General features: G+C 52.1%; 1 protein-coding gene across 1 annotated transcript; it reads right to left on the bottom strand.

Annotated features, from left to right (window-relative positions):
- Nucleotides 1-8,316: 8,316 nt before the first annotated feature.
- CNPY3 (canopy FGF signaling regulator 3) lies at nt 8,317-19,649 on the bottom strand. Its single transcript, XM_049765208.1, has 6 exons — nt 19,448-19,649; nt 15,042-15,165; nt 13,482-13,578; nt 10,544-10,666; nt 9,949-10,066; nt 8,317-8,869 (listed from the first exon to the last, which is right to left on the bottom strand). Exons 1-6 carry the CDS (start codon nt 19,647-19,649, stop codon nt 8,664-8,666), a joined length of 870 nt encoding a protein of 289 aa, XP_049621165.1. The 3' UTR covers nt 8,317-8,663.
- Between the last annotated feature and the right edge of the window lie 2,520 nt (nt 19,650-22,169).

Genomic DNA, 22,169 nt, shown 5'->3' with positions numbered 1-22,169 from the left:
CCCTGCCAGGAGTGATTCCTGAGCACAGAGCCAGGAGTAACCCTGATGCCGCCAGGTTGTGTCCCCCCGCCAAAACAAACAAAAAACTGATTCCACAAAACTGAGTTAGGTGGTGTGGGGGATTGGGAAGGAAATGTGAGTTGGATTCTGGGGGAGGGAGGTGAGCTACACTAGCAAGGGGGGTGGAGTTGGAATTATGTACTCGGGAAAGTCACCACTAACTATTGGAAATCAGTGAACCTTAAACAACAAAATAAGTTCCTTTTTGGGGCCAAAGAGATAGCACGGAGGGTAGGTGCGTTTGCCTTGTATGCTGAAGGACGGTGGGTTCGAATCCCAGCATCCCATGTGGGTCCCCCGAGCCTGCCAGGAGCAATTTCTGAGCTGGAGAGCGCAGGGAGTAACCCCTGAGCACTGCTGGGTGTGACCCAAAAAGCAAAAAAACAAAACAAAACACGTTCTTTTTAATTGGATCACACAGGGAACGCTTAGGTGCTTACATCCTGACTCTGCACTCAGTAATTGTTTATACCTGCTGTACTGGCTGGCTCAGGGACTCTTACACTTTTTTTGTTTGTTTTTTTTTGTTTTGGGACAACAGCCGGTGATGCTCAAGGGTTACTCCTGGCTATGTGCTCAGAAATTGTTCCTGGCTTGGGAGACCATATGGGATGCTGGGGGATCGAACAGGGGCCCGTCCTAGGCTAGCATGTGCAAGGCAGATGCCCTACCACTTGTGCCACCGCTCTGGTCCTCTCTTTTACACTTTTAAATATGCCACTTAAAGACTCAATCTGCTTTAATGAATTTCCAACAAATACAAATACAAATACAAAGCAGGTCCCTCTATCAATTGTTACACTGCACTGCACCAAGACTTAGGGCAACTGTGAGAGCTCTATTACCATGTACAAAGATTCTCTTTGACACATCATTAAAACTATAGCTTGGGGGCCCAGCGGCGTTTGCCTTGCAAGCAGCCGATCCAGGACCCAAGGTGGTTGGTTCGAATCCCGGTGTCCCATATGGATCCCCGTGCCTGCCAGGAGCTATTTCTGAGCAGACAGCCAGGAGTCACCCCTGAGTACCACCGGGTGTGGCCCCCCCCCCAAAAAAAAACTAGGGCTTGGGGGGGCCGGAGTGATAGCACAGTAGTGGCCAACCTGGGACAGACCCGGTTTCAATCTCCGGCATCCCATATGGTCCCCCAAGCCTTCCAGGAGCAATTTCTGAGCACAGAGCTAGGAGTAACCCCTGAGTGCTGCCAGGTGTGCCCAAAAACCAAAAAACAAACAAAAAACAACAGAGGTTTGGGTTTGGTCAGAGAGATGGCACCAGCAGGCAGGGCTTTGAAAATGGCCAATCTGGATTCAATCCTCAGAACCCCATATGTTCTCTCCCTAGCCACATCTCCTTACAAGAGAAACACAATCACCTTATTTTAAGTTTTTGGGGTCACACTTGAGGGTGCTTATGGCTTACTCCTGGCTCTGCACTCAGGGATCATTCCTGGCAGGGCTTGAAGGATCATATGGAGCGAAAAAGATGGAACCCAAGTCAGCTTCATTCAAGCCCCTTACTTACTCATTGCATTTCTCTCTAGTCATAGAATTGGATTATTCTTAGACTGCCAAAAGTAGCCAGTTCTTGGCTTACCGTTATCAACAAGCAAACTCTGAAAAGTTCTGGTTTTTTTTTTTTTTAAAAGCACCCTGAACTCATTCGAGTTGGGTTTCAAGGTCCAGCAAGGACATAAAAGGACGATTGGACAGAAGCTGCACTGCCTTCAGGAGGGAGAGCCCTCAGTGGAGGCTTGTGCCAGCCCACAGCTCAGCACTGACATCATGGCCTTGTCCCAGGACACTGAAGCCGGGGGCAACGGGGCCCCAAACCTGCTATGGTCGCTTACTAAGTGGCCTTGGCCAGTTATTGAATTTCTGTGTTTTTCTTTCAACAGATACTAAGCAACTCCCTCTGCACTCTGCTATCTCGGGCTGCGGAGATAGCAGGGGACAGGCAAGAATTCACTGCACTGTACAAGTATGTACATCTTCATTCTTCATTTCTGTGCTTTGCATATATATGTATATATATAATGCATTAACTTTTTTTGGGGTCATGCCCAAAGTGCTCAGGCTTACTTCTGGCTTTGCACTCGGATCACTTCTGGTAGGTTCAAGGGGCCATAAAGGATGTCGGCTGTGTGCGAGGCAAGAGCATCACTCACTGTACATTTGCTTTTGGTCCTAATATATTAACTTTTTTCTTTTTTTGGTTTATAGGTCAGACTTAGCAATGCTCAGAGATTACTCTTCACTCTGCACTCAGAAATTACTTCTGCAACAACAACAAAAGGGCCAGAGGGCTGAAGAGATAGCATGGAGGTAGGGCATTTGCCTTGCATTCAGAAGAACGGTGGTTCGAATCCTGGCATCCCATATGGTCCCCCGAGCCTACCAGGAGCGATTTCTGAGCTGAGAGCTGGGTCAGGAACCCAAGCACTGCCGGGTGTGACCTAAAAACAAAAAAGAAAAAGAGAAGAAAAGTTACTTCTGGGCTGGAGCAGTGGCACAGGCAGTAGGGCTTTTACCTTGCATGCGCTAACCTAGGACGGACTGCAGTTTGATCCCCTGGAGTCCCATATGGTCCCTCAAGCCAGGGGTGATTTCTGAGCACATAGCCAGGAGTAACCCCTGAGCTCACTAGGTGTGGTCCAAAAAGCAAAGAAAAGGAAGGAAGGAAGGGAGGGAGGGAGGGAGGGAGGGAGGAAGGAAGGAAGAAAGGAAAAGGAAGGAAGGGGGAAGGAAGGGAGGGAGGAATGGAGGGAAGGAGGAACAAAGGAAGGAAGGAAGGAAGGGAGGGAGGAAGGAAGGAAAGAAGGAAGGGAAGGGAGGGGAGGGAAGGAGGGAGGGGAGGAAGGAAGGGAAGGGAGGGAGGGAAGGGAGGGAGGGGAGGGAAGGGGGGAGGAAGGAAAGGAAAGGAAGGAGGGAAAGAGGGAAGGAAGGAAAAATTACTAAATTATGGGATTTTGGGGATCAAACCCAGGTTGGCTACTTGCGGAGCAAACATCTTACCTGCTGTGCTGTCACTCTGACCTAATAACTTTTTTTGTTTGTTTGTTTTGTGGGTCACAACCAGCAGCGCTCAGAGGCCACTCCTGCTCTATGGTCAGAAATCGCTCCTGGCAGGCTCGGGGGACCGTATGGAATGCTGGGATTCGAACCACCGTCCTTCTGCATGCAAGGCAACCGCCTTGCCTCCATGCTATCTCTCCGGCCCTTAATATATTAACTTTTAAATGGAAACTACCTTTAGGGATGGGCCAGAGAGAGAACACAAGGTAAGACATTTGCTTTGCGGGCTGCTGTGGTGGTGGTGGCGGAGCACCTCGTTCAAATTCCTAGCCCCACTCATGGTTCCCTGAAGACAACCAAGGGTCATTTCTGAGGATAGAGCTGGGATGGCCCAAACTTCTCCACACACAAAGGAAAGTAGCTGAAAAAATAGCACAGCAGGCACTTGCCTTGCACACACAACTTGGGTTTGATCGCCTGTACTACACAGGTTTTGTTTGTTTTGCCCAAAATAAAAACAAAAGATAAAGAGGAAAGAGAAGAAAAAGAAATTTTACTATGTGGTATTGGGGATCCAACCTGGAGGACATCACATCTGCAAGGGGGTTACTTTACCATGAGCCATTTCGCTGGGCCCTGTATGTGTGTTAATATTGTCGTTTGCTTTTCTTGCGGCCACACCCTGCAGAACTCAAGGGTGACTCCCTGCTCTGAGTTTGGGGGTGCCTGCAGTGCTGGATGGAGATGCAAAGCCTGGGTTCAGCCCTCTCTCCGGTGAGGTGGTCAAGTTCTCATCTCTACAAAAGTAGAAACTTAGATTCTGGGCCCTTTGCTTGTCCTGAGGACTAAATTGAACTTGGCACAAGTTCCCTATTTGACAAGCTGACGGTGGCAAAATCTTAGGCACACGCAGCCTCAGGCACTGGCTCCCCAATGTGCTAAAGGTTGATGGCACCTCTTTTGACACCTGCTCTATTTTTGGTCACATCCAGTGGTGCTCAGAGCTTACTCTGGCAGTGCTTGAGTGACCGACCATATGGGTGCCGTGGATCAAACCCAGGTTGGCTGCATGCAAGCTTAGTCTCCTACCTGCTATACCATTGCTCTGACACCAACACCTGACAACTTTAGCATAGAATGCCCAGATTGTCCTAAAATGAAACTTCCTGGAGAGATCACAAAAACGTAATCCAGGGGCTGTAGAGATAGGACATCAGGTAAGGCACTTGCTTTGCACGGGTTTCAAGCCTTGGCATCACATTTGGTCCTCCAGCACCACCAGGTGTGACCACACCCAGCGTGGTGTTCAGGGATCCATATGTAACCTGAGTTGACTACAAGGCAAGCTCCCTACCCACAATCTTATTTATCTGGTCTCCCAAGGGTAAATGTTTGTGGTTTTTTTTTTTTTGCCAACCCTGCACTATGTCTCTTAGGATTCACTTATGTCCATGATTGGCTCCTACTTCATCTGGTCCATGAATATTAAAAAAAATATGGGGTGGCGGTCACACCTGCCTGTACTCAGGATTTTTTTTTTTTTTTTTTTTTGTTTCTGGGTCACTCCCAGCAATGCTCAGGAGTTACTCCTGGCTCTCTGCTCAGAATTGCTCCTGGCAGGCTCAGGGGACCATATGGGATGGGATGCCAGGATTCGAACCACTGGCCTTCTGCATGCAAGGCAAATGCTTTACCTCCTTGCTATCTGTCTGGCCCCCAGAGTAAACGTTTGGGGAAATAGTGCAAATTATTTCACTAGTGCAAACTAGGCCAGCAGGGGATCAAGAGATTCAAGGGCCTAGCGCCCAGGATTAGGATCCTTCCAATAACCAATCAGCAGTGGCCATTGCAGTGCATGACAAACAGGCTTATTTTTCTTTTCCGACCACTAACTCATAGGGCTTTTGTTCACACATGGAATGATGCAGATACTTCTCTGTACATCTGGGCAGGTGACTGCCAGCACGGGACCTCACTGATGTGGCTGGTACAGTGTGAAAGGCCATTCACAACCTTGTCTCACAGGTTTGAATATTTGTTTCAGCTTTGGGCAGTTCTAAGACCATCAAGAATCTTACTTTTTTTCTCCTTTTTGGGCCACACCCAGTGGTACTCCGGGCTTACTCCTGGCTCTACACTCAGAAATTACTCCTAGCAGTACCCAGGGATTCTGGTAATTGAATAAAGATTGGCCACGGCTGTGTGCAAGGCAAGCACCCTACCCATCTTATCACTCCTATAAAGCCCCCAACTTTATTTTTTGAGTTTAATTTTTTTTCTTTCTTTTGGGCCACATCCAGTGATGCCCAGGGGCTACTCCTGTCTATGCTATCAGAAATCTATCCTGGCTCAGGGGACCATCTGGGATGCTGGTGGATGGAACTGTGGTCCGTCCTAGGCTTGCTCCGGCAAGGCAAATGCATTACTGCTCCGTGCCACTGCTCTGGCCCTGTAAATTTTTCTTTTTAATCCTAAATCTTGGTTTTGTTATTTGGGCCAAACTTGGCAGGGTGCAGGGCTTACTCTTGGTTATGTGCACAGGATCACTCCTGGCAGGCTCGAGACCATACGGTTTGCCAAGGATTGAGCCTAGGTTGGCTGCATGCAAGGCAAGTGGCTTACCCACTGTTCTCTCTAGCTCCATGTAAGGTACCTGCTAGTGGCCCTATGGAGCATTACCAGGAGTGATAATTCCTGGCCAGGAATAAGCCCTGAGCACTGGGGGAGGGGGATGACCCCAAACAAAATGAATATGCGAGGTCCTGTGAGAGAACACAGGGAGCAGGGTACATATGAAGCACATGTCAGGAGCTGACTTCCCTCCCAGCACCCCATGGACCACTCCCTGCCTCCCCAAGGACATGTAGTCCTTCCTGGAAGCCCTCCCTGAGCACCCCAATCATTGAACTGTCAGGACCAGTTGGCCAAGAATCCCTGGGAGTAGCTCCCAGGACCCCTGAGCATCGCTTGGGAGGCCCCTCAAACGGAACAACAGAGCAAGTACATAGAGCCCTGAGGCAGCCACCTTGGAGACCACCCCACAGGGCTCTGCCTCCGGAGACAAGACTTTCAGGATCTGAAAAATCTGGCTGAGGGGTATTGCCAGCTGAGTTGCCAGCAAGTTCCGGCTGCTCTGGGATCACTAAAAGTGCACCCCACCCTGTGGCCCTTGGTCTGCATGTTTAATATGTGTAATGGGCAGAGCCCCACCACCAACTGGAGCTCCAACTCGTGGGCAGGAGCTTGGAAACCTCCCTTGCCTGGTAGAAGGCAGGCACATGGGCAAGGCTGGCAAGGGAGGGGGGAGAGGCCGAGAAAGGACACCCCAATCTTGCCTCCAGCCCTTCCAGGCTGCACTGAGCTGAGTGCTGCATACCTGACCTGTGGGGGAAGCTAGGGGTGCAGGTTATGCTCACATCAGCAGCCACAGGTCAGAGGCCAAAGAGCAAAGATGAGGCAGAACAGGCTCATCCCCTATGGGGGTGGGAATGGGGCCGCCTGGTCACTCCCCAGTGCCAGGCCTCTGCCTTGCCCTGCAGCAAAGGGCCAGTGAAGCTTTGAGGACAGAGTGGCCAGCACCACAGTGCTGCGTGTTAGTGACAGGAGGGGAGGAGACACTGGCCCAAATCCCGGGCAAGTCTAGAGGCTCAGCTGGCTCCCACGTTCAGTCCAAACAAAAGCCAGAAAGGTGTTTCAGTTGAACCACCAGCCTCTTGAGCAACACTGGTAAGGGTAGTTATCAGTCCTGGAAAGGTGGGTAGCTAGAAACACCCCTCTGAAGAAAGAATCCGAGGACTGGTGCTAAGCCATTTAGGCCAGGAGACAAAGCTCTGGCAGAGTCCTGAGCAACATTCAGCAGTGAGGGCCTTGTCTTCCTTGCACGTGGCCCACCTGGTTTGATTCCCATATGATCCCCAAGCCCATCAGCAGTGGTTCTTGTTTTAGTTTTGGGGCAACACACAACAATGCCCGGGGTTAATCCCGATTCTGCACTCAGGAATTACTCCTGGCAGTGTTTGGGGGAGCCATATGGGATGCAAGGGTTCGAACTCAGATTGGCCGGCCAATGTGTAAGGAAGTGTCCTACCCACTGTACTATGACTCTGGCCTCTTGTCAGGAGTGATTTTTTTTTTGTTTTTGGGCCACACCTGGTTATGCTCAGGGGTTACTCTTGGCTATGCGCTCAGAAATCACTCCTGGCTTGGGGGACCATATGGGACGCCAGAGATAGAACCCAGGTCCTTCCTGGATCAGTTGCATGCAAGGCAAACTTCCTACCACTGCACCACCGCTCCAGCCCCAGGAGTGACTTCTGAGTGGAGAGCAAGGAATAAGCCCTGAGCTACTATTGCTGGGTGTTGACTGAACCCAGGCTGGGCAGGGCTAGGGATGGGGGTGTGTCTGGCCTCAAGACACTCTCTCCTCACAAGACCTAGCGGGGTGGGTGATGGGTATTAGTGTGGTGCCTGGAGAAGGGGAGCACAGTTCAAGGGCCCAACTACTGTGGAGTCTTCTAGGAAGTTTCCATACTCCTTTCTACCAAGTAGGAGCAGGAGCAGGGTACAGTGGTGACAGGAGAGGGGACAAGGAAGTGTCAGGTGGGGGGACATAGTGTCCTCAGATATGGAGGACACCGTGGCTGAACAGTACGGAGGCTGGGGGCCACCGCAGCACACGTCAGGCCTGACGCCTAGGCTTCCTCTTCTAGGGGTGAGGCTGGATGTTGTAAGGGTCAAAGCGCAGGGACACACACGCAGCCTAGGTCATCACTCTTGGGTCGAGAGCTGCCCCCGGCCCAGGGTTGCCCTCCTGTTCCTCCTCTGCTCCTGAGAACATGATGTAACCAGCTCTCACGGGGGAACTAGGAGGCCCCCACTCTGGGTGGGCAGCGAACAGGAGTGGCCCCCAGGAACAAGGTTAAAGTTGAAGGCCAACAGGCCGAGCTGCTAGGTGGCGGGGACAGGGGCATGGGACACGAGTCAATACTTTACACATTACAACAGATGCCCTCGGGGGAGGGCTGAGGGCAGCCACCGGGTGTTCAGGGAGCCCTGGGGACCAGGCTAGTTGAGGGGCAGAGAGAGGACACACTACCCGCCTCCCCCTAACCTTGGCCCTCTGTCCTCTCAGTCATGAAAACAGTGGTGAGTGCTGCCCCCCGAAGCTCCCAAGACTGCCAGGCAGAGGCATGGAAAGGGAGTAAGGGGACTCCCCTCTGTGGGGTGGAAGAAGACTCAGAAATCGGAACAAAAAAGGCCAAAATGTTTACTCTGAGCCTGAACATGGCTGGGCAGAGCACAGGTGTCCAAAGCAGGGACAGAAATGGGGTTGGGGGTGGGCTGCAGTCTCACTTCACTGTGGGGGAATCAGGGGAGACCAAGGTCAGGAGGGCTCCCCTCGAGTTCCTGAGGGCTCCAGCCCCAGGGCCCAGCTCCAACACTTGCCCCTCAAGTCACAATCTGGGCGGGAGGCCGACCTGGGCCCTGCTCTTCGGGCGCCCTTTGCCAGAGGTCTGTGGTGCCTGCCAGGCCCGGCTGAAGCAGCCTGGCTCCAGGTCAGGGTCTCGTTCCGGGAAGGCTGGGTCCAGCTCAAAGCTCATCCAGGGGACTGTGTGTGAGGGGGGATGCCTTCTGGATGCCCTCCTCCTCCTCGGGGTTCGGGTCCCCCAGCTCCTTCCTCTGCTGGCTGCCGCCACTGCCCGATGCCTTAGCCTTGCTGCTCTTCTTCCTGGGTTTCTTCCCACCCAGCGCCGCGGTGTCCCCCTTCTTGCCCGACCACTGCTCAGCCAGGCAACCTGGGATGAAGAAGAGAGTGTCTGAGACTGGGGTGCGGAGCTAGGGAGGAAGCCCAGAGGGCTGGAGCAAATGTATGAAGCCGCAAGTCCAATCCTGGGCACCCTTATCCCTGGAGAACCACCAGGCATTACCCCAGTGGCTCCAGACCACTGGAGGGGTGCTCCTAGTGGCCCCCAACACTGCAGGGCCCGAGCAGCACCAAAGATTGGATGGTCTGACTCTGTCGGCAGAGTATTGCTGGGAGTTACCCCCAGAACCCCTAAAGTGGCTTAGGAGGCCCCTTCCTCTCACCCGCCAGAAAAGGGCTGACAGTTACATGTCCTGCGAGAACAGGGCCCAAACTGGATTCCTATGATGCCCAGCACTACAGGCATGGCTTGGTGGCCCAAGTAGCATCTCATGTCTGGGCCCACCCAGCTGAGCCGAGCTCATCAGGAGCTGTTCGAAGCACAGAGACAGCCACAATACAGGGACATGAGCAGAGACTGCGGGGAATGGTCATGGAAATGGGCTCCTCTGGGGGCTTTACAGGCCAGTCTGGGCAGCTGAGTTACCTGCATGGCATCTGGTCCTGATGCCATTTTGTAGGGGGTGAAGATGGGGGTTGGGTGCCACCTGACAGTGCTCTGGTTCTGTGCTCAGGGATTACTCCTAGTGGGGCTCGGGAGATCAGATCAGTGCTGGGGATTGAACCAGGGTACCAGGGTGGGGGAACCACACACACACATAAGCATGTGGTGCTAGAGATCAAATTTGGGTTCCTTTTTTTTTGGTTTTTGGTCCATAGTTGGTGGCACTCAGGGATTACTCCTGGATCTGTGCTCAGAAATTGACCCCGGCAGGCACGGGGGACCATATGGGATGCTGGGATTTGAACCACCGTCGATTCTGGGTTGGCAGCTTGCAAGGCAAACGCCTTATCACTGCACTATCTATCCAGCCCAAATTTGGGTTCCCTTACCTCACTTGGTCACCCTGTCCCAGAGATGCTACCATGTCTCTGACTTTAGTTCTTTTTTGACCACTCTCTACCCTCCTCCCTGAGGGCGCCAAGCCCTCTCTCCCGGCCCTGACTCACTGGTGTCCTTCCCCTTCAACACATGGTTGGCGCAGAGGAAGTGTGTCAGGTCCTCCTCCTGGTGGTTCCGGTACCAGTCCTCGATCACCTCCTCGAACTCCTCCACCAGTACGTCACACTGAGAGACACAATACCGGACAATGGCAAAGGCCCTTGGAACCAGCTCCCCTGAGGGGATACACCCCCACAAAGTGAGTGAAAGAGAGAGTGTATGTGTGTGTGTGTGTGTGTGTGTGTGTACCATCATATCACATTGAGAGAGACACAAAATGAGAGAGAGAGAGGAGAGAGAGAGGGAGGGAGAATGTGCGCGTAACATCACATCACACTGAGAGACAAAGTAACAGACACCGGCAAAGGTCCTGAAACAGTTCCCCTGTGGACAACTCCGTGTGTGTGTGTGTGTGTGTGTGTGTGTGTTTCCAGTGGCTCCTGGTATGTGTGTGTTTCCAGTGTGTGTGTGTTTCGTGTGTATGTGTATGTGTGTGTTTCCAGTGGCTCCTGGTGTGTGTTTCCAGTGTTGTGTGTGTGTGTTTCGTGTGTGTATGTGTATGTATGTGTGTGTGTTTCCAGAGGCTCCTGGGCAGGGCCCTACCTGCTTCTTGAGGTCGGCCACCTCTGCCGAGGTCTCGTTCCACAGCTCATAGGGGATGTCCATCACCACCTTGACCCCTTTGTGGACCAGATTGTGCAGCGTCTCAAAGGTCTCTGACATGCCCTGGAAGAGAGCAGAATGAGAGGCTGTAGGGGTAGGTGGGGGGAGTCACATTGGGAGCCCAGGGGCCTGGCTCAGAGAACCAACACCCAGCCGAGCTCCTCACCCTGGATCTCGCCCTCCTCTCAAAGATGGGCCTGCCTCCTGATGCTAACATGCCACGTGAGAGTTTCACTCTGTTCTGCTGCCTTTGGTTCATCCTCCCCAAGTCTTCTGTGGCCTCTGGAGCTCTGCAGGAGATGCCTTTTCCAGGAGACACGTTCGTCTCGATTCTCCCCTTTTTCCTCTTTCCTCATCGACATCCTCCAGCAGCAGAGCCTTCTTTTCGCTGCATGGGGTCACACTCTTACCTCAGCTTCCTCCTGGGCCCGTGCCTCTTCTCAAGGGAGAAGCAGGAAGGACCAAGGGTTGAACGTGATTCTTCCAAGAATGATAGTACAGTGACAGTACAGTGGATAAGGTCCATGCCTTGTAAGTGGCCAACCAGGATTTGATCCCGAGCCCTGCCAGGAGTGATCACTGAGCATAGAGTCAGGAGTAAACCTTGAGCACCACCAGATGTGGCCCCCAAAACAAGCCAAGTAGATTTCTTTTCAGAAACAGCATTTCAGAGAGGTCAGAAAAATCTACGCCAATATACAATAATGGCTGTGTTCTTCCTTCCTCCCACCCTGCTTCTTCTATGGGCAGTACAACTACTCGCACTATTCCACATGTGTGTATGTGCACACGTGCGGTGAAATCCAGGGACTCATGTACTCTATCACTCCCCGACAGCCCAGGCCTTTTCACTGTGTGTTACTTAAACATGTATCTGAGCAATAAGATGGCTCAAAGGCTCAAAGGCTGGAACATATGGTGTGCATAAGGAGAAGGGGATCTTTGGGTACAAACTTAGCACCAGTCCCCACAGACACTGGACTTAGTCCATAAACAAACCCACCCCCCAAACTAAAAGCTGACCTATAGGTGCCAGGGAGATAGCTCATGTTTTTTTTTTTTTTTTTTTTTTTTGGGGGGGGAGCACATCCAATAAGGTTCAGGGGTTACTCCTGGCTAAGCGCTCAGAAATCGCCCCTGGCGGGGCCGGAGAGATAGCACAGTGTTTGCCTTAAAGCAGCTGACCCAAGGTGGTTGGTTCTAATCCCGTGCCTGCTGGGAGCTATTTCTGAGCAGATAGCCAGGAGTAACCCCTGAGCACCGGGTGTGGCCCAAAAACCAAAAACCAAAAAAAAAAAAAAAAAAAAAAAAAAAAAGGAATTGCTCCTGGCTTGGAGCATCAAATAGCAGTCCGTCCTAGGCTAGCGTGTGCAAGGAAAATGCCCCACCACCTGCACTACTGCTCCGGCCCAGCTCATGTCTTTTTTTGTTTGTTTGTTTGTTTGTTTGTTTGTTTGGGGGCCACACCCAGTGACACTCAGGGGTTACTTCTGGCTATGCGTTCAGAAATGGCTCCTGGATTGGAAGACCCTTGGGACACAGGGGGATTGAACCGTGATCCATCCTAGGCTAGTGTGCTCAAGGCAGACGCATTATCACTTGCACCACTGTTCTGTCTCCAGCTCATGTCTTTTTGAGGATGGTGGGAAGATGGTTTGGGCTTCACCCAGCGGTCCTCAAGGGCTATTCCTGTCTCTGTGTTCAGCAGTAGCCCCTGACAGTGCTTAGGAACCATATGTCATGTGCAAGATGGAATAAACTGGCCACATCCCATACATACAACCCTCTCTGGATGGAGGTCATGTCTTGCACACGCAAGGACCCAAATCTGATAGCAGAAACTGCAAGGCCACCCAGAACTATGGGGAATGACCCCAGAGCAAGCACTGAGACCCAGTGCTGTAGCCCTCTAGCTCAGTCAGGTGTGACTCAAACCCCCTTCACCCTTGTACCTCCCCAACTTACACCTTGGGAAAAGTGGAGTTCATTTCAGAATATGCCTGCTGCAACTCTTCTTTTACAGCTGCCCAACAGGCCTGTAACTTGGGGCCAGATTAATGGAGCTAACCATCCCCCTGCTGGAAAATGGCTGAGGCTCCTTCTAATTTTTCAATCTATGGATTATAATTTATAACATTTTTACACTGAAGGAAACATGAACGTATTATAAAATCTGAGCAAATTTTAAAGCTAAGACCTAAATGTGTCATAAGATAAGTCCTCGGGGATGTGAACTCTTGAACCAGAAGGGTCCACATAGAGGGGCCAGAGTAATAGTACAGCGAATAAGGGCATTTGCCTTGCTCACAGCCAATCTGGGTTTAATCCCTGGTGCCCCAGATGGTCTCCCGAGCACCTCCAGGAATAATTCCTAAGTACAGAGCCAGTAGTAACTTCTGAGCATCACAGGGTGTGACTCAAAAAAATCTAAAAACAAACATAAAAATAGGGGTTCATAGAAGACGAATTGGGGGAGATGCTGGCACCAGGCCCTAAAGAGACCCTAGATGGAAAGACCCCAGAGACATAGTCTCCCCCTGGCTGGTGAGTCCAACGTCTCCCAACGTCTCTTCAACACATTCAAGAGAGGCCCAGGAGGAAGACCAGGGGCCACATGGGAGGGAGGAAGAGGGTGGTCATTATCTCTCGGTATCTTCCTCTATCACCTCAGAACCCTCTTTCCTATATGCCCCAAGCTCACTCTGAACAAATCCGTCCTGGCTGCCTATCCCCAGGGTCGCTGCAACTGCGCCTGTTGGCAGGGACAGCAGGCATGCAAAGTGCCAAGTGAGGCTGTGAGGGGGAAGGAAGTGGGCGTTGGGCACTGAGCTCCAACAAGGGCCTCCTGGTGGGGATGAGGGACGAGAACAAATCCAACCTTGGCAAAGCGGTTGCTGCCCGTCCTCTCCTTGTGCAGGCTGTAGTCCAGGAGCCTCTTGCAAATGGTCTCTGTGACTTCGATTAAGCGTAAGTCCCTGCCGAGACAGCAGCGAGAGAGAAACTGAGTTCAGCTCTGCGCCCCTGTGGGTCAGGGGTCCAACCCTCCATTCTTGCTACTGGAGCCCTGCGCATCACACTAATGGCAAGTTAGAGCTGGAGGGGTGGCTGGGCACCTGGTGAGGGGGCGGAGATGCTGGAACACAAACCAGAGAGACAGAACTGTAACAGCTCCACAGAGAAGACTGTTTATAAAGCTAAGGGAGTCAATGTGTAAGGTTTCTTTTCCTTTGTTTTGTTTCTTTTTTCTTTTTTTTTTTTATTGGTTTTTGGGCCACACCCGTTTGACGCTCAGGGGTTACTCCTGGCTATGAGCTCAGAAATCGCCCCTGGCTTGGGGAGACCATATGGGACGCCGGGGGATCGAACCGCGGTCCGTCCTACGCTAGCGCTTGTAAGGCAGACACCTTACCTCTAGCGCCACCTTCCCGGCCCCTGTTTTGTTTCTTAAATGAACTATATTGAAGTTGGATGTTAAAATACTACATTCTGAAAAAGTGATCATAGTTGATAGAAATCAACTTGGTTTTTTTTTTTTTTTTTGGTCACACCCGAAGGCTATCAGGAGTTACTCCTGGCTCTGTGCTCAGAAATCGACCTGGCAGGCACGAGGGACCATATGGGATGTCAGGATTAGAACCACCATCAGGGCCTGGAGAGATAGCTCAGCGGCATTTGCCTTGCAAGCAGCCGATCCAGGACCAAAGGTGGTTGGTTCAAATCCCGGTGTCCCATAGGGTCCCCCGTGCCTGTCAGGAGCTATTTCTGAGCAGACAGCCAGGAATAACCCCTGAGCACCACCGGGTATGACAAAAAAAAATAAATAAATAAATAAATAAAGAACCATCAGTTCTGAATTGCTTGCAAGGCAAACCCTACCACTGTGCTATCTTTCTGGCCCGGTTTTAATAGTTACTAAGGTCAGTTACTATGGACTGGGTTGCGGTTTGCAGTTGTGGGTTAAGAAAGGGGAAAGAAGAAAGGAAAGGAATAGTTCTGGTTTTAAACTCTGTTACTACATTAAATTCAGAGATCTGGAAGTGACTGATGAGGTCTAATAGTCTTTTGTCTTGTTTGGGGGTCACACCTGGTGATAATCAGGGCTTCCTCTCGACTCTGTGCTCAGAAGTCACCCCTGTTGGTACTTGGGGACCATCTGGGATGCCAGAGAGCAAACCCAATTGACCATATTCAAGCACCCTACCTGCTGTACTCTCTCTCCAGATTAGATCCAATCGTCTTGCTTTTATAGAAGAGAGCGTAGACAGAACTACTGAGTTTCTGACTATCACAAAACTGGTTGAGGGCAGAAGCAGTGGGTGAACAGGCCTTGTCTAGAGGGAGCACCCATGACGTGTGCTTCACCACAAGGATCGGGATCGAGGCAACTCAGAGGTCCCCGAAGCCTCCAGAACGAAGCAGGGTAGGCCCCTCTACTTACGATTTAGTGTACTTGACTCCAGATGCCTTCCGGTCCAGAATGCCGTAGCCCGTATCGATCACCTCCTTGGTCTTGCCGGTCTCCTCAAAGGCGGACTTGAGCTCCACTGCCACGTACTTACAAACTGTGGAGGGAGACAGCACAACCCCTGAGCATGTATATGCGTATGTGTGTGTGTGTGTGTGTGCGCGCGTGTAGTCACTCCCTCCCAGCAAACAGACCCCAGGGCTACTCACAGGCTGGGTCCATGCTGGGGCAGGAAGGGAGTTAGTCCAACCACTGTGGTGTTCCTTAGATGAATCAGATCCCCTGTCCATGCCTACTCTTGGCCCTAACCCTACTTGACTTCACTTCTCCCAAACGTTTCTTCCGCCCTTGCCCCTCATCATCACTTGAAAGTCTTCAAAATCTAAAGGCATTATGTAATCAATCCGTCACAGTCTATTTCCAATACATGATACAAAATGACCGGTTTTGCCAACCCCCTTTGAAAGTGGCAGAGCACACCTCATGTACCGCTGTGCGCTCTTTTGGAGTCCCCAAGAAGAGGGTCTTCTCCAGCATCACTGAACAACTAAGGGCATTCAGAAAATTGGCCAACATTCGTCCATTATCTAGCACTCAGTTCACATTCAAATTGCCCCGTACAGTCCCCAGATTCTCTTTTCTTCTTTCAGGTACTGTGAATTACAGTGACTCTTAATGACAGGGTTTTATGCACACATTTCCCAAATGTCTTTTTTAATTTTTAAGTCGTTTTGATCAAGGGGCAAGGCTATTTTTGTTTGACTTCAAATGCTGTTCCAACAGCTGCTCTTTACTCCTACCAATTTAATCTGCTCCGTTTTCTCCAGTGGTTTCTCCCTTTTGTACATATATCCTCTCATTTCTTTTCTTTTTCTATTTTTTTTTGGGGGGGGGGGTTACACCCAGTCTTGCTCAGGGTTTACTCCTGGCTTTACATTACAGGGATCACTCTTGGAGGACTAAGGAGATCATAAAGAGTGTTAGGGATTAAGCCTGGCTCATCTGTGTGCAAGGCGAGCATCCTGACCACTGTACTGCCATTTTGGGTCTTCATCCTTTGTCACTTTTAAGCAACTTGGCTGGGTGTCACACACTGTCTGGGGATCTAGACCTGGAAGCCAAGTATTTTCCCTTCAATCAACAGAACGGAAAGAAGTGCAAAAAAGTAATTACCATGGTATGAGGAGTAAGTGGGGCCCAAGACCTAGGCTTAATGCCTGCCAGGGGACTTCCTGCCCCTTCTCCCAGCATCACCCTAAAAGCATTCTCAGGAGGTCCTCTACATTAATTCCATCTGCTCTCAATTTTATCTGGCTCTCTACAGTCATCTCTCATCTCTTCAACTAGACTGCCATGGTACCTGAAACCGAGCATCACATACAGGACTTATTCCATCTTCCCCTGGTTCATGTGGGAGCCCTAACAAGATGACTGCTGTGGAGAGATTGTTTGTGATCGATCAGTTCCTGACGTTTCTGCAGGAAATGTTTTTCAGATCACAGTTTGCACTGTTACGATACTGACAGGCAGAGTTTGATGGGAAACCAATTTACCGCCAAAACAAATATCCTGGAGGCTTGCTGGGTGAGGTTTTATGGCGTATGCATTCATAGATGGTGAGGGGAACTCTGAGCACAAGAAAATGCCAGCCTGAGCGGGTGAGCTCAGAGCCCGAAAGGATCCCTCCCTCTCTGGCACCCGACCTGGGGACCATCTGGACTCCCATCCCCTCTGTCCTGCCCAGTGCAAGCTCATCATTGTTCTGGCTCCTTGGCTCACTTCTCCCACGTCCCCCACTTACAGTGTTCCAGGCCTGGAGGTGGGGATGGTTGGAACCCATCACCCCATACTTCTTTTACATCCATCACCCACAACCTGGCTTCTTTCCTCCTCAAGACTCTCTGGGGATCCCACCCAGAATGAGACTTGGAGAAGACTCATGGCACAGACCTCAGCCCTTCCAGACCTTCCTCCCACTCTCTCTGGGCATGTTCTCCTTCCCCTGTGCCTAGGCCTGCTCCACTCAGGCTTCTGAGCCAGGAGATGGGCTCTGGCCCAGCAGAAAGTGCATAAGCTAGTGCTACAGTGTTTGCATGATGGGCAGGGCAATTGCCTTGCACGTGGCCAACTTGGGTTTAAATCCCTGACACCCCCAAGAGTGATCCCTAAGTGAAGAGCCAGGATAAGTCCTGAGCACTGCTCTCTTTCTCTCTCCTGTCTCTGTCTGTCTCTCTTTCTCTCAGTCTCTCTCTCTCTCTCATGCTCAGTCAATCACCTACAGACAGAGGATGGGCTACAATGATTTCTACATTTCCATAAGCCTGTGAGGGTTCTCAAGTGAAAGAACTGTCTTAGAAAGTGAGACTCACAGGAACCGGAGAGGCCCTGGGGCATGAGAATGAGATAGAAAGGCAGAGAGAGAAGAGGAAGTGAAACCCTCCAAGAATAGCTTGAAACCAAGAGAAAGGAAAGCATCATCATGCTCTAGTTGTAGGCAAGGCCTGACCCAGAAGCATCTCATCCTCATCTGCCCTTTAATCCTGCAAATCCAGCTTTACTTAAATTCCACTCCCTCTCTGTCCCCTGTGGTGCTCAGGGAACATCTGGCCTGCTGGAGAGAGGGTTTGAATTGGGATGAACAGGATTAATCGCCAATTTGGGGGTGTGGGCAGGAGGTAGGAGGAAAAACAGAAATGTGGGGAAGAAAAGTAGGCCCTTCAGGTGGATTGCTCCCCACCTCCAGTGAAGCTCGGGCTTAATCCTGGTTCTGAACTCCTGGAGAGGCTGGAGGGGCCCTATGGGGTGCTGGGGATTGAACCTGGGTCCAGGTGGTGGACATGGCTCGGATCCTACTGCAGGATCTCTAACAGGCTGCGCTTCCCCACTGGTCCCAAGAGACAGGGGGTGGGATAAGGTGACAGCCAGGGGCCACATGGGAGGAGGTTGGGGTCTCAAGGGAACGAGGTGTCTGTGATTTAGGTGCCTCTGCTTCCCCAGACAACTAGTCAGAAGGCTCTCTGAACTTCCTCAAACGCCATCTGAGCCTGACAGAGGCCTCTGGTCTGCGGCTCATGAGCGGGACCCTCTTTTCTTCTTCTTCTTTTTTTTTTTTTTTTTGGTTTTTGGGCCACACCCTGCGGTGCTCAGGGGTTACTCCTGGCTGTCTGCTCAGAAATAGCTCCTGGCAGGCACGGGGGACCATATGGGACACCGGGATTCGAACCAACCACCTTTGGTCCTGGATCGGCTGCTTGCAAGGCAAACGCCGCTGTGCTATCTCTCCGGGCCCTTTTCTTCTTCTTTTTGATTTCACATTCCATCCCTGGGCTGAACACTGGCTCTCCTCCGAGCTGAGGCCCGGCCTCCCCTCAGCTGGGGTGCAATTCGATGCTCCCTGGTCTGACCCCAGCTGAGCTTGGTCACAGCATCCATCACCTTGGAGAGGAGAGCCAGTGGTCCTCCCTGGAAGTGCCGGTCCCCAGGGCTGCCTGGGAGGGAGGGGCTGTCGCTGGCCCCTGGGCATAGGGGTGCAGGAGCTCTGGGACCCTCCTCCCTTCTCCTTTCTCCAGCCTCCCTCCACCTTCCTCCCTTCTTCTTCCTCCCCTCCCGCCTCCTCCCTTCTCCTTCCTCCCTCTTCTTCCTCCCTTCTCCCTGTTCCTCTTCCCTCCTCCTTTCTCCTTCCTCCCTCTTCTCTTCTTCTTCCCTCCTCTCTCCCTCTCCCTCCTTCCCCTCCCTCTTCCTCCTCTTTTCTCCTTCCTCCCTTTTCCTCCTCTCCCTCCTCCCTCTCTTCTCCTTCCCTCCTCTCTCCATCTTCCTCCCTCTCCCTCTCCTTCCCTCCCTTTTCCTCTCTCCTCTTCCTCTTCTCCTTCCCCTCCCACCTCCCTTCTCCTTCCACCCTCTTCTCTTCTTCCTCCCTTCTCCCTCCTTTCTCCTTCCTCCTTTTTTCCTCCTCTCCCTGTCCTCCCTTCTCCCTCCTCCCTTTTCTCTAATCCTCCTTCTCCCTCCTCCTCTTCCTCCCTCCTCTCTCCCTCCCTTTTCCTCTCTCCTTCCTCCCCTCCCTCTTCCCTCCTCCTTTCTCCTTCCTCCCTTTTTCCTCCTCTCCCTCTCTCCCTTCTCCCTCCTCCCTCTCTCTTCTCCCTCCTCCCCTTCTCCTTCCTCTTCTTCATCCCTTCCTCCTCCCCTCCCCCTTCCTTCCTCTTCTCTTCTTCCTCCCTCCTCCCCTCCCTCTTCCCTCCTTCCTCCTCCCTTTTCTCTAATCCTCCTCCTCCCTCCTCCTCTTCCTCCTCCCCCTCCCTCTTCCCTCCTCTTCCTCCCTCCTTCTTCCCCTCCCTCCTCCCTCCCCCTCCCTCCCTGGCCCCGCCCCCGGCCCCGCCCCTCACCCTCGCACTTGCTGGGCAGCCGGACCCAGTCGGTCTCCTCGGCGCGGGCCGGGCGCGGGCCCAGGCCCAGGCCCAGGCCCAGGCCCAGCTCGGGGCCGGGCAGCAGCAGCAGCAGCAGCAGCGGCGGCGGGAGGAGGAGCAGCAGCAGCAGCGGCGAGGCCGGCCGGCCGGGCCCGCGCCCGCGCCCGCTCGCCCGCGCCATGCCCAGCGGCGCCGCCAGCCCCGGCCCACTCGACCCGCGCTGCCTCCGGGCTCCGGCCGGCCCGCTTCCGGGGTGGCTGCGCACGTGCCGCGCGTCACCACGGCAACGCCGGGCCACGCCCCGCGTCGGGCGGGACACGCCCCCGGCGCGGCGCCGGCCAATGGGCTCCCTCGGGGCTCGCCCGCCGGCCAATGGGAGCCGCGAGCCCGGCCCGGCTCGGCCAATCGGGGCGCGCGCGGTGTCTCCGCGACCCGAGGCCGACGGTCCGCTCGGCCCAGCCTCGGATGCCGTCAGTCGGGCGGGGCGGGAGCCGGAGGGAGCGCGGGCCTTGCCGACCCTATCTCCCTTGCACGTCGCTGCCCGGCCGTGGCCTTAGGGCAGCGTGCTCGATTTATTTGATTTATTTTTATCTTATTTCTATTTATTTATTTGCTTTTTTATTTCTATTTTATTCTGTTTTTATTTATTCACTTATTTTATTTCTATTTAATTAGTTAACTTATTTTTATTTCTATTTTATTTGTTTATCTTATTTTTATTTTTTATTTCTATTTTATTTACTTATTTATATTTATTTATTTATATTTAATCAACTTATTTATTTGGATTTTATTTACTTATTTTTTTATTGTAATTTATTTATTTGGTTTTTGTTTTGGGGGTCCACACCCGGTGACGCTCAGGGGTTCCTCCTGATTCTGCGCCCAGAAATCGCCCCAGGCTTTAGGGGACCCTATGGGACTCCGGGGGATCCAACCCAGGTCCATCCTGGGTCAGCCACACATGCAAAGCAAATGCCCTACCATTTATGCCCACCCCTCCAGCCCCGTTTTATTTATTTTTTTTAATATCATCGCAATTGTTGCCGTTGCTGCTGTTATAGTCAGTCACCCGAATCGAATCGGCGCTGTGATCCCAGGAGGATTCGCTCAGTCTTCGGCCTTCGAGTTCCCTGACTCTAGATCTGTCCCACTGAGAAGAGGACCCAAATCAGCTCTCTAGCCTGTTTGAACTCGAAGGAGAAGAACATGTCCCTCTTAGATGCTATTCAAGGCTGGGAAGCGTAAATAGGTCATTGGAAGTCATGATAAAAGTCATGTATGAATTTCTTCACCAAGGGCTGGCTGCCAGGAAAGCATCAGTCCTTTCTGCCAGAAGTCTGGGATGTGGGTAATGGGCCTTGCATTCCACCTTTCCAGCAACCACAGGGTGCCTGGCTGAAGGAACCCTTTACCAGGCCCCCCATCGCTGTGCCCTCCAGACTGGCAGTGAGCACACAGACCAAGGCTTTCTTTCTCAGGGAAGCAAATGCCAGTTTGCGGAGTGGGGTGCTGGAGGCCTCACCTTGCAGTGCTCCTTGTTTACTCCTGGCTCTGAGATCAGAGATCCTTCCTGGTGGTGCTCAGGGTCACCAGATGTGATACCAGCTATAAAACTGGGGTTGTCGGTGTGCAAGGCACCAGAGTGAGCCACCCCCAGTCAGCACCACAGCTAAGCATGTGTGCTCTGCAAGCAACTGTGGGTGCAAGTCCCTGCACAGGTCTTGGGAAGCAAGGCTTTATTTGAGTACAGGGGGCATGTGGTACAGGGGGTCCAAGCCATGACCTCACAGATCCTTTGAACTGCCTCCAGGGCTAATTTTGAGTTTTCATGAAATACCAGCTGATGAGGTACAGAAGCTCTGGAGGGGTCTTTGTGTATTTAGGGAGGAATGCATTAGGGTACCACACCCCACTATCCACGGGAGAAGATGATGGGAGTGTTGACCCAGAGACTATTCTGTGCTGCACAGGGCACATCCAGGTTCATGCAGGAGTCCCCAGAGATTCTCCAGGTGCTTCTTAGAGGAACCCTGGGTAAGAGTTGACTTCCTGCCAGCCCCGAGGGGACCTGGCACTCAGACCCCTTGGATTCTGTAAGTTTTGTAAGTACTAGAACTGCGGGCACCTTGGATTCTATAAGTTCCACAAGAACCCTCTTAGGACACAAAACAAAAGACCTCTTGAGTACTTGGCTCCAGTGGCTGCTCAGTGAATATTTGTTGGATGAGTAAAGGCCCTTCATTGATTAATAACGTGTAAGTTTGGAATTGCCATTCACGGTCTTGGCTCTGGACATGAGACTGTGACGGGGGATTCTGGCACTGCTCACTTCTGTCGAGTCTGCACAAGACCACACTTCAGGCCTAGCATCCCACCTCCATGCTCCCTGGGCTCCTTGCCCTGACCTCTCACAGAGGTTGGCCAGGAGAGGAGATTTGAGGGTGCTGAGGCGAAGGCAGAAATGGGACAAGTACCCTCCCCAAACCCCAAACTCACTGTGCAACCTCCCAGATCCCCTTCAGGAAGCCCTTTCCTCCAGGGAGACCACTAATATTCTCACTCCTTCAAATCGGCTAAATTCTTTCCCCCAGAGCACATATGAGTTGAGAGTTCGTTTATTGTTGTTTATTTTATTTAACGAGCATGTGACAAGTAGTTCTCCTCTAATTGTTCTTAAGTGCTTCGGCTCTTGAGGCAT

Source organism: Suncus etruscus, chromosome 18 (genome assembly GCF_024139225.1).
Source record: "Suncus etruscus isolate mSunEtr1 chromosome 18, mSunEtr1.pri.cur, whole genome shotgun sequence".
Taxonomy (NCBI): domain Eukaryota; kingdom Metazoa; phylum Chordata; class Mammalia; order Eulipotyphla; family Soricidae; genus Suncus; species Suncus etruscus.
This window is presented reverse-complemented; position numbering and strand designations above follow the sequence as displayed.

Excerpts from the sequence above, each read along its gene's own strand:
- CNPY3 (XM_049765208.1), bottom strand. The coding sequence starts at position 19,649 with ATGGCGCGGGCGAGCGGGCGCGGGCGCGGGCCCGGCCGGCCGGCCTCG. Across the intron at positions 15,166-19,447 it reads GCTGCCCAGCAAGTGCGAGG|TTTGTAAGTACGTGGCAGTG; the intron begins GTGAGGGGCGGG and ends CTCCCTCCACAG. Across the intron at positions 8,870-9,948 it reads GTTGAAGGGGAAGGACACCA|GTTGCCTGGCTGAGCAGTGG; the intron begins GTGAGTCAGGGC and ends TCTTCATCCCAG.